Source organism: Podarcis muralis, chromosome 9 (genome assembly GCF_964188315.1).
Source record: "Podarcis muralis chromosome 9, rPodMur119.hap1.1, whole genome shotgun sequence".
In the NCBI taxonomy this organism is placed as follows: Eukaryota; Metazoa; Chordata; class Lepidosauria; order Squamata; family Lacertidae; genus Podarcis; species Podarcis muralis.
In genome coordinates this window covers 80,259,254-80,275,694 of record NC_135663.1, presented here as the reverse complement: position 1 = coordinate 80,275,694, position 16,441 = coordinate 80,259,254, and the positions used below count along the sequence as shown (strand labels likewise).

At 46.7% G+C, this 16,441-nt stretch overlaps 1 protein-coding gene across 4 annotated transcripts; it reads left to right on the top strand.

Annotated features, from left to right (window-relative positions):
- The first annotated feature begins 1,456 nt into the window (after window positions 1-1,456).
- Window positions 1,457-15,502, top strand: NECAP1 (NECAP endocytosis associated 1). 4 transcript variants are annotated; one of them, XM_077934546.1, is made up of 8 exons: window positions 1,457-1,638; window positions 6,570-6,670; window positions 9,073-9,177; window positions 10,442-10,523; window positions 11,802-11,910; window positions 12,003-12,189; window positions 12,583-12,688; window positions 13,339-15,502. In XM_077934546.1, exons 1-8 carry the CDS (start codon window positions 1,472-1,474, stop codon window positions 13,403-13,405), a joined length of 924 nt encoding a protein of 307 aa, XP_077790672.1. In that variant the 5' UTR covers window positions 1,457-1,471; the 3' UTR covers window positions 13,406-15,502. The 4 variants fall into 4 exon arrangements, with proteins under 4 accessions (XP_077790672.1, XP_077790673.1, XP_028599186.2 ...); XM_077934547.1 differs by having other exon boundaries at window positions 13,334-15,502; XM_028743353.2 differs by having other exon boundaries at window positions 1,568-1,721.
- Window positions 15,503-16,441: the final 939 nt, after the last annotated feature.

Here is a 16,441-nt window from a genome sequence, read left to right as displayed (position 1 = left end):
CATCTGTTAAAACACAATAAAAATAGCATTTAAACTATTTGTGGCATACTTCTTGGTTATTTTTGGAGTAAGATAGAGCCAGTTTCCACACACATAACTGAATGTTAACAGGAGTTCAAATGATATTAGCTAAAACACGAAATAATATGCAGAGAAGCTCACAGATGTGGTGTTGGTCACTACGCAATTACCCTTATCTGGAAATGAAAGGCATACACAGTATTTTATGCAATAGTTTAGTGATACAGACAAGCCCAATCCCACCTGCCAATGACTGAAACTCAAAACCACCACTTTGGTTTGATATTTTTATAGAAGCAATAATACTCTGTTAGAGACAGAAACTCTGGGGGTGAAACTCTCAGGTTCCTTCTGAAGTGAGGTTTTTCTGATGAAAATCCAGGCGGCAGCAAAGAAAAGGGAATCTTTCCGATTTCTAATGCTAGCTTAATATTGGGGTGGGTGGAAATAATATGATGGTGATGTAATTAAACCTTTTTAAAGAAATACCCCAGACTGCCCAAGGGGCACGCGTCGTGTGGCAGGTGAGAGGTGGGGGGGCTCAGGGAGAACAATCACAGCCAATCTTGAACTTCATTATTTTCCAAGGGCAGCTCTCAGGTTCGTCTCGGGAAAACTTAAAAAACTCTGGTCCAGCCTTTCCCAACTGGGGTTCGTTCTAAGCCGTTTCTCTCTATGAGCCCAAACTCGGCTGCCAGGGCGAAAGATGGCTCCCTGCGTGACTTCAGCAGCCCAACTTAATCACCGCCGCCGACTAGAAAGACACAGAGATAAGAAAATAGAGGAACGCATACAAGGACTGAAGGCAGAGCTTTTTGGTTCCTTTCGCCCTCTCCCTTGTAAAAAAAGAAAAAATAGAGAGGGGCATATACCCAGGATTTTAACACACAATTGTGACTGAATCGCAACGCGCCCTCCCCAAAGCAAAAGGCAGCAGCAAAAAGAACACAGGCTTATTTGGGTGGAAAACGTGTGTGGGGTTTTTCAAAAGTTGTAAAGCTTTTTTTAAAAATGCCAATACAGCTTCTTATCTCAATATTGCGTGGTTTGTAAATGGTGCAATTCAGCCCCCTGGTTGCAGCGAAGACCCACCCGCCCGAGACGCCCCTCAGCCCGCCTCCCAGTCTGGCGGCTCCTTAAAGGCGGAAAGGGAGCCATTGCGGCAGCCCGAGCTGGGGAGACGGCGCTCCGCTTTCCATCTATAAAGCAGCGGGCGACGTGGCGCTGAGCGCGAGCCGAGCTAGAAGGTCTGCCGAATGGGTGCAATTTTGGAACATCTCGCCGAGGCGGGGAAAAGATCTTTAAAGAACCCGGGAGTTGGCGACTTAGGCGACTCTGCCCCTTGATAGGTCTACGCAGCAAGCCCAGAAATCCAAGATGGCGCCCCTCGGCGGGTCGTGACTGCGCAATATGGCCGGCCTGGTTGCGTAAGAGTGCGCCAGGGGTTAAGATGGCGCCCGCCCGGGCTTCGGCGAACGTGATAGGCCGCGTCCCCTCGCCCGCGCCGCTGCCCCAATCAAAGGCGGCGCTGGACGCGCGCGGGGCTGCCGCCTTCCCTCCCTCCCTCCCGCTCCGCGTCCCAGAGTGGCGAGGATGGCGGCGGCGGCGGCGCCCGAGGTGGAGTACGAGTCGGTGCTGTGCGTGAAGCCCGATATCAGCGTCTACAGGATCCCGCCGAGGGCCTCGAACCGGGGATACAGGCAGGAGAGGCGGGCCGGGCGGGCGGGAGGGGGCGGCGGGCCGGGCACACGGCTTCCCACGCGGAGGGTCGGGCGGCCTCCCTCGCAGGGCTCTTGTTGTGGCCGGCATTCATTCGGCGCACCTGTCCGCCTATTTATCTATATCTATATGAGACCTGCAGAGAGAGAGTTGTCACCCAGTGGGAAGAAGGAGGCGACGATTAGACCTCGCAGGGAGGCTGAGGCTGGAATTCATTTGAGGGGTTTTTAATGTTATTTAAAAAAAAACACATCTTAATTTTCCTCCTCATTTTACGTTAATAGCAACCATGACAGTAGGAGCAGCAACCGCACAGCGTTCTCTGCAGACTTCTCTAAGGGGCAGTGGCCCGTTTACTCGGGGAGTAAATGGCGACCCAATGCAACTTCTGGGGGAGCCTCTTGCGTAAGGCGGTCGTGATCCACTGCTGCTGGCCCGCACCTGCTGTCCTCGGGACTCCGCCTCCGCCTGCCTTGGAGATGGAGCGGCCTTTTTTGTTCCTCGGCTCCTCTGGCGCCTTCCACCTGCTTTTAAATGACGCTTAACTCATTCTTTTAATGACACCAGAGAGGCTGACATTGAAATAGTGTGCATTTATATAAATGCATTTATATTTTTTAAAGACCCATAAAATCAGTAAACATTAAAAGCAGACTAACACATTGTTATTAATGTTTTCAAATTGAAAGGCCTGTGGCTGAACCCCTGGGGTTGAATTCTTCCCAGTTCAGGAGAAACTCTGCTGCATGGATTTCCCTTGGTTTGCCCCTCGTTTGGGAGCCTCTGCTCACCAGCCTTCATCTGCCAGGCAACCTTTCCTCGGTTGCGTTTCCCCCCTTGTAGGAGCGCAAAAGGGAGTTGTGTGACATCTGCTGGGTCTCTGTGTGTGTCATTCCCACGGGGATGTTAAAATGGAGAGCGTCGCTTCCTCAGACTTGCTGCTCCACTGTTCAGTGTTTAGCTGCACAGGTGGATTTCTGCTGGTGTTGCCTTCTGGAACATCATTTTCTTCTGTAATCCTCTCTTCCCTTCTCTTTCCCCTTCCCCCAGCTCTGTTCCTTTGCGGTACGTGTGTTCTCTGAGTCATCCTATCCCGGTTCTCATTAGTGACAAATCCACTCTTCCCCTTTTCCTCTCGTCACTAACAGTCACAAAGGGAGCTGGATTATCTTCCAGATTGTGCATCAGCGCTGACCACGCTGGTTAGATGAGCAGGGAGGAAGGGAATGTGGATAACTGCTAAGCAATTACACTTCTTTTTCTGCTGACATCTCCCTGCGTAGGCACACACTGTTAGTTTAAAATGGTTTGGAGCCCAGTTACTTGTTCAAAGAACAGAGCAATCAGAGGAGTCATTGATTTCCATTAGTGTGGCTTCCATTAGGCTCTGCATCTCCCCAAATTCAAGGCTGAAATGCCTCTGGAATGGATCCCATAGTAGAAGTTCAGAATCAGGAACTGTGAATCCTCCAGGGTAATGGGGGAAAAAAAAAGTGAGTCATGTTAGTAGTAGTCTCAAGGATATGCCATTTACTGATATAGACCAGGATGTAAATACATTTGGGGCCAGGATAGCTAACTGACTGTACTGTTACCCACTCTGCACTTACTCTTACTTGCAATTCCCAGTTATTTCAATGGCGCTCGCTCACAATTACTTATGCTACTTCTTAATTACATTATAGGTGCGTTTATTTCCTGGGCCTTTTCTTTCAATATACAGTACTCTTTTTCTGCACAAAACTGGAGAGGTCAGTGTTCTGTTTCTGAGCCCCAGTACTTATTTTATTTGCAGATTTATAAACCGCTTCACAGTCAAAACCTACCAAAGCAGTGTTCAATAAGTTAAAATACAAATAATATATATCTACTAAATGAAAAGCAATGAAAACATTTCAATGACTGGATCACACTTCAAAATAAAACATTATTTAGTTGATTACATTTTTGTTGGTATCACTTTCAAACATCATCCCTGCCACTACCCACAGTCCCTGCCTTTCTAGTGGTCTAAAACTCAGATACACTTTAGGATCCCATCTCTAACACTGATATATTTGTAAAAAAAAATTTTTTTTGGGGGGGGACACAAATGCATTACTGATTTTAAATCTCATAGATATATCAAATATCCAATTCTAAATGCCAGGTTATATACATTTTCATGATCAGTAAAGACAGTTGAGTTTTCACCAGAAAGTGAGAACTGCACATTTGCGCTATTTCCAAAAAGTTCCACCCCTCTGCCCCCCAGGCACGAGGAAAATCCACCCATGGTTTCAGATTCCTTGGAAACTTTTGCATTTCTTCACCAAAGAGATTTGCTCTACTAAAAATTTACTACATGTCCTTGGCCATTGCTTGTAAAAATTTTGAAGTCTGCATTTATTCACTGAACTGCCTACTGAGCCAATTTCACAACCTCCTCAGGAAACCCTGAGCATCCAGATGATAAGGAATCCTGCCTGGTCACACAGGAGAATATGCTATCTGATGCTTCTTTTTTGAAAGCTGTTGCCTACAGAAGAACTTTGTTAGATTTGAAAGCTTTTCAAAGGTCAGCTCAGCAGTTGAGCATTTTCTCAATGCTTTTGAGGACTGACTGTTTAAGATGAGTCTGGTGGGTGGTTCAGTTCCTCTTCAGATGTCACAGACTCCTGGAAGTGGTTTGAAAGTGTGGATTCAGAGAAATCTTTCTGGGAAGGCCACAGTTGTATATGTGAAGAGACTGTTTCACGCTGGCTCACATGTTTAGGGAAGTTTTAAATATTTGATATTTTATCGTGTTTTTAATATTCTGTTGGGAGCAGCCCAGAGTGGCTGGGGAAACCCAGCCAGATGGGTGGGGTATTTTAAATAAAAACAGCAACAACTTTGGATTCTCTGTAGATTTGTCTCTGGGGCATATTGACCTCATTGTGTGGAAAAATACTGTTAAAATGTAGGTAGGTAAAAGGTAAAGGACCCCTGGATGGTTAAATCTATTCAAAGGCGACTATGGCATGTGGTGCTCATCTCGCTTCAGGCCGAAGGATCTGGTGTTTGTCCACAGACAGCTTTCCGGGTCATGTGGCCAGCATGACTAAACCACTTCTGGCGCAACCCGACACTGTGACAGAAGCCAGAGTGCACAGAAATGCTGTTTATCTTCCCGACGCAGCAGTACCTATTTGTCTACTTGCACGGGTATGCTTTCGAACTGCTAGGTTGGCAGAAGCTGGGACAGAGCAATGGGAGCTCATCACTGTAAAGCAGATTCAAACCTCCAACCCTCCGATCGGCAAGCCCAAGAGGCTCAGTGGTTTAGACCACAGCACCACCACTTCACTGTTAAAATGTACAGCCCAACCCAAGTAGCTCATGATCAAAATACCAGTAAAACATTAAGCATGCCAATATGCTCTTAATACCTCTTAGATCTAGAAGGGTGAGCTACAGGAATTCCACATAATTGATGTTGCTATACAGAAGGACCCCATGCGGGACCTCCTCCATCTTTTCTCTATAGATAGAACGTGTTGTATGGCCCCCCTTGATCTCGGCAGGTGTGGGCTCATGTGAGTCATGGTGGTCCCACAGATAAATATCAGTGTGTTGGATTAGCCAGAGAGATGGTAGCCTGGCCCAAGGTCGCCCGCTGAGTTTACTGAGGTTACTCGCAACACTTTCTTGTGATACTTCTTCACATAAAAAGGTAAAGGTACCCCTGCCCGTACGGGCCAGTCTTGACAGACTCTAGGGTTGTGCGCTCATCTCACTCTAGAGGCCGGGAGCCAGCGCTGTCCGCAGACACTTCCGGGTCACGTGGCCAGCGTGACAAAGCTGCTCTGGCGAGCCAGCGCAGCACACACGGAAACGCCGTTTACCTTCCCGCTAGTAAGCGGTCCCTATTTATCTACTTGCACCCGGGGGTGCTTTCGAACTGCTAGGTTGGCAGGCGCTGGGACCAAGCAACGGGAGCGCACCCCGCCGCGGGGATTCAAACCGCCGACCATGCGATCGGCAAGTCCTAGGCGCTGAGGCTTTTACCCACAGCGCCACCCGCGTCCCTTCTTCACATAGTGCATAGTTAAACTATGGCACTCGCTCCCACAGAAGGCAGCCACTGCCACTAGCCTGCGTGGCTTTGAAAGAGGACGAAGGAGTGGGCTGTCGCTGGCTCCTGGCCAGGATGGCTCTGCTCTGCCTCTACAGTTGGAGGCAGCAATGATTCTGAGCCCCAGTTGCTGGAAACCACGGCAGGGGAGAGGACTCCTCTTGTGCTCAAATCCCGCTTGCTGTCTTTGCACTGTTCAGCCCCTGTGAGTACGTGATGCTGCCTCTTCCTATGTCCTTATGATAGTATCATCTTTCCACAAGGTGCTTCCCCTTCTTTGTTTTTGTCTACATTCCACTTTGAGCAGGCAAGGTCAGTCTCCTTTTCCTTTTGTGCTACACGTAGCTTTTAGTTCCTGTATAAACGTTGAGTTGGTGATGGTGCAGTTGGTTCCTATTGAAATAGGAAGTAGCCTCAAAACAATAACAACAATCATAATAGCTTTCATCCTAATTAGGAATTCTGTTCAGCAGCAGGCTGAGAAGCAGGGTGGATAATATTGATGGTGAAGGAACAAGGTGGGACACTCTGTGGCCGCATTCTGTCCTGGAGCATCTAAAGATAAAGATGCTGCTTGTGAGTTAGCACGTTGTGCCCTTGGCCGCAAGGGAGGTTAAGCTAAATCTGCCGTGACCCAGGATTGTGGTGAAATCAGCAGGGGAAGCCCACAGGGCGTGGGCGGCTGGCGGGGGTTTCTTCTCAGCGAATATCTCCCTGTTTGTTTACCCTGCAGGGCTTCTGACTGGAAACTGGACCAGCCGGACTGGACAGGACGCCTCCGCATTACCTCTAAAGGCAAAGTTGCATATATAAAACTAGAGGACAAAGTTTCAGGTGAGGAAATCACAGGGTGGGCATTATGTAGTCCTGAAGTCGTGGTTGCCCAGGTTCTGTGCTCTGGTTGGGGTGGATTCAAATACTTCTCAGACTTCTCTGTCATGAGACTGCTCCGCTTAATTTCTGTCAGTGTGTACATATCCAGTTCAGCGTCATTTTCCTTTGTCTTCACTCCTGTGGGTGATATTGCCCTGCATGGTTTTTTATGTAGCGCCTCACTTGGTGTTGCTTCAGATTAGTTCTGCTCTTAAAGATGTTGTGGGGAATACAGACGGTCAACTTGCCACATGATTAGCGTGGGGAGGTTTGCCTACATACTAAATCTATGGAAAAGTGTGTCAATACATGACGGCTCTGTGGTTGCTGGTTGCACTTCTCCAAATTTTGCAGAGCAGGTTTCTAGCCAAGTAATGTGTACAAAAATGCATATACCAGGGTAAAGTATACATAGGAATGCATTCATTGGCTAAAGTTTATTCGAGGGGGGGGTGATTGCTTTGCAACAATGTGTACGTTAGACAGAATTACATAGGGGAAGGCGATATTACTGATAGTGTGTTTTCATCCAAACATGTTCCCTTTTCCTTGGAGGAGTTACCTTTGTTTTATGAAAATTTTCTGCCCTAAATTTTTGTTGCTGCTTATCACTCTGTTCTGTTGTATTTTTTCCCCCAGCCTCTGTGGCAGTGTTGGGGAACCTTTGACCCCTCCAAATATGCTGATCTACAAGATCCATCCGCCTTGGCAAGCCTTAGCCTGGCCAGTAGCCAGGGCAGATGAGAATTGTAGTTCAGCAACACCTGGAGAGCCAAAGGTTCTCCACGCCTGCCCTGTGGTGTTACGCCCTCTGTTGTATGTTAGTTTAGATTATCCATGGGGCTTTTGTATCCTTAGCTGTGCTAGTTATGATTGCAGTGTGCACACTTGGGCATATTACAATCGTAACCAAAACAGATGTAAGGCGAAACAAACAGAGATGATGATCAGCTACAGGCTAAGTGATAGTCAACTCAGTCTTACTCAGAGTGGACCCATTAACATGAATCCACATGCCTAAGCTGGGTTTATTAATTTCAGTTGGTCTGCTCTGAGGAAAACTTACTTGACTGTCACCCAAAAGCAAGATCAGTCATTAACATCCATATCTCGGCACAGTTTTTATGCACAATTGGCGTTGTGGTGTAAACCACTGAGCCTAGGGCCTGCCGATCAGAAGGTCGGCGGTTCGAATCCCCGCGACGGGGTGAGCTCCCGTTGCTCAGTCCCTGCTCCTGTCAACCTAGCAGTTTGAAAGCATGTCAAAGTGCAAGTAGATAAATAGGTACTGCTCTGGCGGGAAGGTAAACGGCGTTTCCGTGCACTGCTGTGGTTCGCCAGAAGCGGCTTAGTCCTGCTGGCCACATGACCCGGAAGCTGTGCGCCGGCTCCCTCGGCCAATAAAGCAAGATGAGCGCCGCAACCCCAGAGTCGGCCGCGACTGGACCTAATGGTCAGGGGTCCCTTTACCTTTACCTTTACCTTTATCACTTCATTACTCATGTTAAATCAGAGTTGAGGAAGATGCCATTAGAATCCATGTTGTAATTCAAGGTGGCAGAGAATGTAGCATTTTTCTCAAATATGTAACGTTTTTTATTGTGTGCAAATTGTTGATGAACATCAACGTACCGCACCCATTCAGGCATGCCAGGAATTGTTTCTTGAAAATGAGATACTGTAAGCATTAAAGCTCTGACCTAAGCAAAATCTACATGTGTTGATTTTCATAATTATTTTGGGAGTGAAGTACCGTATTTTCCCATGTATAAGACCCTTTTCTCTGAAAATTTTTAGTGATAAATTGGGGGTTGTTTTATACAGCTCAATAGTTCAGCTCAACAACTGTTTTTGCAATTTGCCAAAAATAGCTCAACGACTTAATTTTTTAATTTCCTCATTTTAGGCTCCCCAAAATAGCGGTCCTCTTATACATGGGGGCGTGTTATACATGGAAAAATACGGTGTATTAACCAAGGAAATGGTGAACCCCTGGTACTAGAAGACTATTAGTAAATGGGCTTAATGAAATGCACACACTGAGCAGAATTAAAATTTATTTGCAATATCTAATCTTGTGAGCTAAGGTTTAGCAGTAAAAGCTAGTGTAACTGGTGTTGGATAGATTATGATTTGAAAGCAAACTCAAAATGTTTGGAAGTCTTCAGATACTGTGTGACTGACAATGCAGCAATTTACTGTGTTGTACTCTTTGATTTTTATGAAAATGATAAAGACTGCTTCATGGTGTTTGATGCTGAATAAGTTGGTTCCTTTGAACAAAGAATATAGTGTCTCTAGTTTGCTTGTAGTGGTAAATCTGTTTGGGTCTTGAAAGTGGTGCTCTTCTTCTGTATCCTTAGGGGAGCTTTTTGCTCAGGCTCCAATAGATCAATATCCTGGCATTGCTGTGGAGACTGTGACTGATTCCAGTCGGTACTTTGTCATCCGGATTCAGGATGGGAATGGTGAGAGAATTAAGGGTTTATTACTCCTTAATTGAACTGTGGTGTGGCTGAATGATGAAGTGGTTCTTGGGAGTAGGAGCACCACAATCTGGTGTCCTCCTACAACAGGTCTACATCACCCTGACCATTGGCTGGAGCTTATAGGAGTTATGCTCCAATAGCATCTGGAGGGCACCAGGTTGGCAAGTCCTGAGCTACTGTATAGGGCCCAACCAACCCAGGCCTAAGGCTCCCTTCTGTTCTGTTGCTACCTAGGAAGCATGATCCAAAATGACTCTTCTTACAATCATAGAATTGTAGAGTTGGAAGAGAGTTATCTAGTCCAAACCCTTGCAATGCAGGAATCTCAGCTAAAGCATCCATAACAGATGATCACCCAAATTCTGCTTTAAAACCTCCAAAGAAGGAGAGTCCACAATCTTCTGAGGGAGTCCATTCCACTGTCAAAGAGCTCTTACCATCAGAAAATTATTCCTGATGTTTGGTTGGAATCTCCTTTCTTTTAACTTGAAGCCATTGGTTCAGGTCCTCCCCTCCAGAGCAGGAGAAAACAAGCATGCTGCATCTTCCATGTGACAGCCATTTAGATATTATTTAGATATTTGAAGATGGCTCTCATATCGCCTCTCAATCTCCTCTTACAATGCCCAGCTCCCTCAACCATTCTTCATAAGACCCCAAATCATCTTGGGCACCCTCCTCTGCAAACGTTCTAGCTTGTCAAGATCCTTCTTAAATTGTGGAGCCCAAAACTGGACACAGTATTCCAGTTGTGATCTGACCAAGGCAGAAAAGAGTGGTACTGTTACCTCCCTTGATCTGGACAGCATACTTCTGTTGATACAGCCTAGAATAGCATTAGCTTTTTTTGCTGCTTCATCACACTTTTGATGCATTATGCTTGTGGTCTACTAAGACCCTCTAGATTCTTCTCACATGTAGTACTGGCAAGCTAGGTGTCCCTCTTATATTGGTACAGATGTTAATTCCTTGCTACATGGAGAACCCTCAGATTTGTCTGTGTTGAATGTCTCTGGCTTAATATATTAAGGCTGTAAATTGAGGCATGATAAAAGGGATCCCAATGAAAGGACAACTTAGCAGAAGGCAGTCTGTAGCTTCAAATTTATTTGCAAATGCTGGTGATGTGTTGCTGTGCCCCCTCATGCCTGATTCTCCCAAGACAGTCTAGTAGTAAGGATGAGTGGTCTGAACCTTTGTCCTCATTCCTTCTGCTGACTGGTTTCTTCACCTCCCTTGTCAGGGCGAAGCGCTTTCATTGGCATTGGCTTTGGAGACCGGGGAGATGCGTTTGACTTCAATGTTTCCTTGCAGGATCACTTCAAGTAAGTTTTCCGCTGTGCCCTGGGACTTTGAGTCTCTGGTAACGTCTTTCCCACTGAATATTTGAGTCCATCCAGTTTGCTATTGTCTACTGCATTGTTTCTCAGCCTTGGCTCCCCAGATGTTCTTGAGTGACAATCATCATCCTTGACTGGCTAGGAATGATGGGAATTTTAGTCCAACAATATATCGGGACCCAAGATTGAGAGATTCTGGTCTACTGTGACTTGCAGCACAGTCCCCTTCAAGGATTTAGGGCAGAAAGACTCTTTTCCAGCCCTCCATTTTAACCAGAGATGCCAAGACTTGCATACAGTTGTCACATTTAAAGCATGTGATCTGCTACTGAGTTGTAGCCTTGGCCCTGGGGTACTGTAGAGAGTCACACTTCAAGAAGGACACTTTCACCTAGCAAAGCTAAGAAGGAGCTAACAGAAAGTGTCGAAGCTGCTGAGCACCAGTAGAACATTTGATGGTGCCTTTTTCTGCCGCCTTGTTGCTTTTCAGATTGCCTAATATCCTCTATTGAGACTGCCCTTTAAGATTGGTGGAATCTTCAGTAGCATAAAATTTAGCTGCCCATTTGAGGTGGGTCCCCAGGAATATATTAAACTAAACTATTGCTGATCCTGCAATGGCTTCTGGTGTGCTGCAGGGCCCAGTTCAGGTCACTGAATAGCTTGGCCCTTTTATATTTGCTGGAGCATCTTCTCTCATACAGACCTTCTGATCTCAGCCCCTACAGTCTTTTGGAAATAAGATACTTTACTTGGTCCTTCCAGGAGCACCTTCCCTGGGCAGGCTCAGTCAGACGCCTCATTATCTATCAACAATATACTAGTAGCAGAACTTTGCTTTCCCTCTTGGCACTCTTGTATCCTGATTAAAAATTCAGACGCCATTCAGACGAATGCATTGGTTGAGGTCGTTAGGATTAGCTGGCTTCTTTAGCATGAAGAGCTTGTAAAGTGTACAGCTTAGAATGTTGGACCTGAAAGTGGGCTTAACCCAAGCGTAGGAATGTGTGGATTAAACAAAGCAAACTTAAGTAAACCATCCCTGTACTCTTTGGAGGGAAAATGTGATGCAGATGTCTGTAGAATAGGAACATATTTGAAGGAGTGGCAAGTACTCATGGGGCAGGAAACCAAAGTGCCAGAGTACTTACTAGAGAATCCATGTTGGGCTTTTCCTTGCAATCATTTCCCCTCATCTCTGCAATTAATCTTTACTCCTCTTGTGTTAATTTGTTTGTCTTTGTTCCCCACTCCACAATGTAGGTGGGTGAAACAAGAGACGGAAATCTCCAAGGAGTCCCAGGAAATTGACAGCCGTCCCAAGCTTGACCTAGGGTTTAAGGAAGGACAGACAATTAAATTGAACATTGGGGTGAGGATCTCATAGGTCTTACTTCTTGACGTGCTCTGGTAAGATGCGGTTAGTGTGAGTTGTGTGCCTTGATGCTGTATCTCTCTTCACAGAACATGCCAACGAAGAAAAGTGGGTCAGCCAAGCCACGTCCAGCTGGGTCAGGGGGACTAAGCCTGCTCCCGCCACCTCCCGGGGGCAAAATTGTACCTCCTCCCGTGCCACCTCCTTCCTCAACTGCTATTTCCAATCATGTCACACCGCCGCCGGTGCTGAAATCCAGCAATGTGGGCAACGCAGGTAACTGCCACAAAATTTGTAAAGGCACATGTAGCAAGCACATTTCCTCACCTGGCCATATCATACAAATGCACGTTCCAAGAAGCCAGAATTGGTTGTAACTCCCTGCTGTGTGTACAGTCGGAGGCAGATGCAAGATTGCTATCAAATAACACGCTGGCCACGTGACCCGGAAGTGTCTCCGGACAGCGCTGGCCCCCGGCCTCTTGAGTGAGATGGGCACACAACCCTAGAGTCTGTCAAGACTGGCCCGTACAGGCAGGGGTACCTTTACCTTTACCTTTACCTTATATGGCCCTCATCAGGAGCTAGGAAAAAGACCACAATAGAAATCCTGTGCAAGTTCTTGTATAGAAGTTTAATCAATAGGCATTTCCCTCTTTTGACTCCCAGATATCCTGCTAGACTTCGATTTAACACCTCCTGTTTCAAAGGTGCCTGCGCCTGCTGTGGTTCCAGCCACCACAGACCTCTGGGGAGACTTCAACACTGCGTCCAGGTAACCCTTGCGAAAACGGGGGGGGGGGGGGGATTGGCACAGGGAGATCATGAGAGGGGCACATGCCAGAGATGAAGGACACTTCTGGAAGTGTTAAAGCCAGATCTACTTGCTTTGATATATATTTAACAAACACTGACAAGCAATCCAGCTTCTAAAAAAATCTTAAGTAGAAACTGTAGAGCTTTAATAAACAATAAGGCAGTTGCACTGCTTCCTAGACTAAGAGACAACCAGGTCAGCTAACTAACCAGCCTCCTCCCTTTGGGCACATGGGTGCTACAGGTTTTTGTTGGAATTTAATGGATGCATTTAACTAAGTTTTACTCAGAGTAGACCCATATAAATTTGTGGCCTTAGCCCTGTCCATTCATTTCAGTGGGACGACTTGGAGTAAAACTCAATTGAATACCACCGTATGCCTCTTCCTAAAGTAGCCTGGACCTAGGAATGCAACTTTGCCTCCTCCTTTGCCAACCATTCCCCTTGGATTGGAGCAGCTGCTGACGGAGAGGCAGAAGGGGAGAGAGAGAGAGAGAGAGAGAGAGAGAGGGGCAGAGCCCTGGAGGCCAGAACAGCCCCTTGAACCAGCACCAGAGGCTGCCACTTTCCTCATTAACGCTGCTCTTCCTTTCTTCTCCCCAGCACAGTTCCCAGCCAATCGCCCCAGGCACCCAACTGGGTCCAATTCTGAAAGAATCTGAGTTGGTGACGTAGGAATGGACCAATGACGGAGACTCGAGGCGCCTGAAGTGGCCGGGGAGTGAGCTGATGTCCTTGGCTCTTCAGTCAAAACTTGACTTCTGGACAATCTTCCTCTTTTTGTTAATGTTTCCCATTTGCATTGATTTGTTCAGTTTTCCTCTCATGCAACAGAACTGCCGAGGCGTGCTCTGTGGTCACTTCAGAAGAGTGGGGGCCCTGACTGGCGTCTGTAAATCATACCTGCCTGCTTAGTGGCCGCCTCTTTGAGGGAGAATTAAGCTGACACTGTGTGAAATGGGAGAAGATTGCACAGACTTGGCTTTTCTAGGTAGGCTCAGCTCCCCTTTTCTTCTCCCAGCTTCCACAGCAGCAGCAGTGACCTTAGCTGGGGCAGGTTGATTTGCAGGCTGACTGCTTATCACCCTAACCCTGTAATTGACACTAATTTGTACATTTCAACCAAGAAGGAAAACAAAAGCCATTCTTGAAGAAGCCACCCTGGAGTTACCTGGGACAGGCTGCTTTGTCGTAGCATCTTTATGATGGAATTAATTTAATCCTTCCTCAAATGTTCCTTCTCCCATCAAATCTGTAGTAGGGGAGGGATGACGGGGTTCTGTGCAAACCTGTCTGCGGTGCAGCCCTGCCGTTAGGGTCCCACAAATCCCTCAACTCCCCTCCCCGCCCCAAAGCACTAAAGACAGTTGGCGCCTTTAAAACTGGAAATGTGTGGAAACGGCGCTAGGAAGGCAAGGCGTTCTCCTGTTTCCATCCTTACAAGAGCAGAGCTGCCTGCTCGCCAGTTGGTAGGAGGAGGAGGAGCTCGGTGTCTTCTGGAAATCCTCTCTCTGGGCAAGGCAGCTCGGTGCCGATTCTCACTCAAGTTTGGTGGAACTTCTGCACTTTCATTGTGTTGGTTAATGTGAAAGAAGTCTAGGCACTTAACGCATAGTTTGTTGCCAATGGCAGGCTGCTGTCACCAGATTGGCCAAAGCAGCAGAGAGGTCTCTGCACAGACTTCCAAAAAACGAATTTCAGGTTTTGAAATTGTACTTTTTGGCCAGTGTGATTTACCTTGTTATATTGTGATAGTCTCTTCCCCAGCAAATATTAGTGGATCATGAAGTTATCTTGGGCAGAGTCTCTTCCGCGCTGCACATCCTGTACAAAGCTCCTTATTTTGTAGTTCCTCTGTCCTTTTGTCCCACCAGCTACTTTGGTGGCTGTGCAGCCCTCTCCCTTCACTCTGTTGGCTGGAAATAACTTTTAAAGCACCTGCTTTGCTTGACCTTCTAGCAGCAAGATGCACTTCATTACCGAACACTAGATTTGTAAGTTTCACAGTGGTTTCTTCTTGTTCTGCCAATAGGCAGTAGTCACTGTCCTGTAATATCAGCTAGAGGCTTTGTATGTAGACACAATTGGTGTCCTCTGTGACCCTGTGGTTTGGTGCTTCTAGGTGGGCGTAGTTGAATCGGGGAACTTCTGAACAAGTATCCTGATGTTTTCTCCTTTGATCATGTCCTTGCAAACCCTTTTCTGAATTCTTTGATACCAGAATAGCTTACAGAAATTCTGTTAGTTAGTAATTGGGAAGCAAAGTCTTCTAAGGAGTTTTGTAAAGTTGTATGCACATCTTGACTCTGATTTCTAGCTACTTCACTTGTGGGATTTGGGGGGTGGAGGCCTGCTTTTTAAGGCTTTCCATTCATTAAATACCCAGATATTCATCTCACTCACTGAGACACACCCGAAGCTTATCTGCTTCTTCAGCTTTCTCTTGTTTCACTGCTGGTTAGAAGCTGTTTTCAAGTTCCTTTCCTTGTGCTATCATATAAGCCAGCTGAAGAATTCTCGAATTTGGCCGAATATTCCATATCTGTAGCAGGTCTTATCATTTCAGTAACTCTGTTCAGACCTCAAGTATTTGGTAATATCTTGAAGAGACTAATCAGGAGCCTCTCCCTCCATTGCTGTTTTTTTAAGTTGTTATTATCAAGATAATGTACTATGTATTGGCAGAAACTGAAGTAACATTTCATCTATATGTATATAAAGCATAAGATGTACTGGTTCAATATTAGCAATTAAAATCAAGGATAAAATTGGGGGTGGCTGTGTTTTTCGGGTGTGTGTGTGTGTGTGTGTGTGTGTGTGTGTAAAGCGATGTATTAGTAAATCAAGTGATACTAATACATGCCTGGTACCCTCTTAAGAATCCATGTGTCTCCCTGTGGTGAAACAGTCTCTCTTGGTTCTTCAGTGAGTAGGCAAATGAAGAAGGACCTCAAATGAGGATCTCAAGGCCTGGGTCTGTTCATTTGGATAGAGGTGACCCTTAAAAGTATTGTGGTCCTGAACCATTTAAGTCTTTATAGCTCAAAACCAGTATTTTGAATTGGGACTGGAAACTGGCAGCCAGTGCAGTCAGACCAGAATCAGTGTAATGTGCTCAAACCATCTTTCCCTGATGAGCAGCCTGGCTGCTAAATTCTGAAATAACATGTTCATCATCTGTGCACTGTTGATTTTCAAAGTCTCTCTTTTCTTGCTCTACACCAAAATTCAGCTGAATTCTGCACCAGCTGTAGTTTCAGAACAGGGGCGCCGACTTATAAAAAATATTGGGGGGGCCCATACCGGGGTCCTGCCCCGGGAAGTTTTCTAAGTTCCAATGTCAGCGGCGCCCGGCAGAGCAGCCCTCTCAGCCACGGCAGCCTGGCTCTCCCAGCCCCCGGGGGCCGCCCTCCTCCCTCGTGCACCCGCAGCGTTCCCGCCCGGGGAGGCGGCGCCCCAAGGACTCAGGTTCGGTTGTACCTGAGAAGCCGAGCACCTTGGCTCCCAAACAAATCGGCTTCTGAACAATCGAAACCCGGAAGTGAGTGTTCTGGTTTTCAAATGATTTTTGGAGGGCGAACATCCGGTGCGGCTTCCGATTGGCTGCAGGGGGCTCCTCTGGCAGAAGCCGCACTCTGGTTTTCAAATGGTTCCGGGAGTCGAATGGACTCCCGGAACGCATTCTGTTCGAGAACCAAGGTACAGTGGACG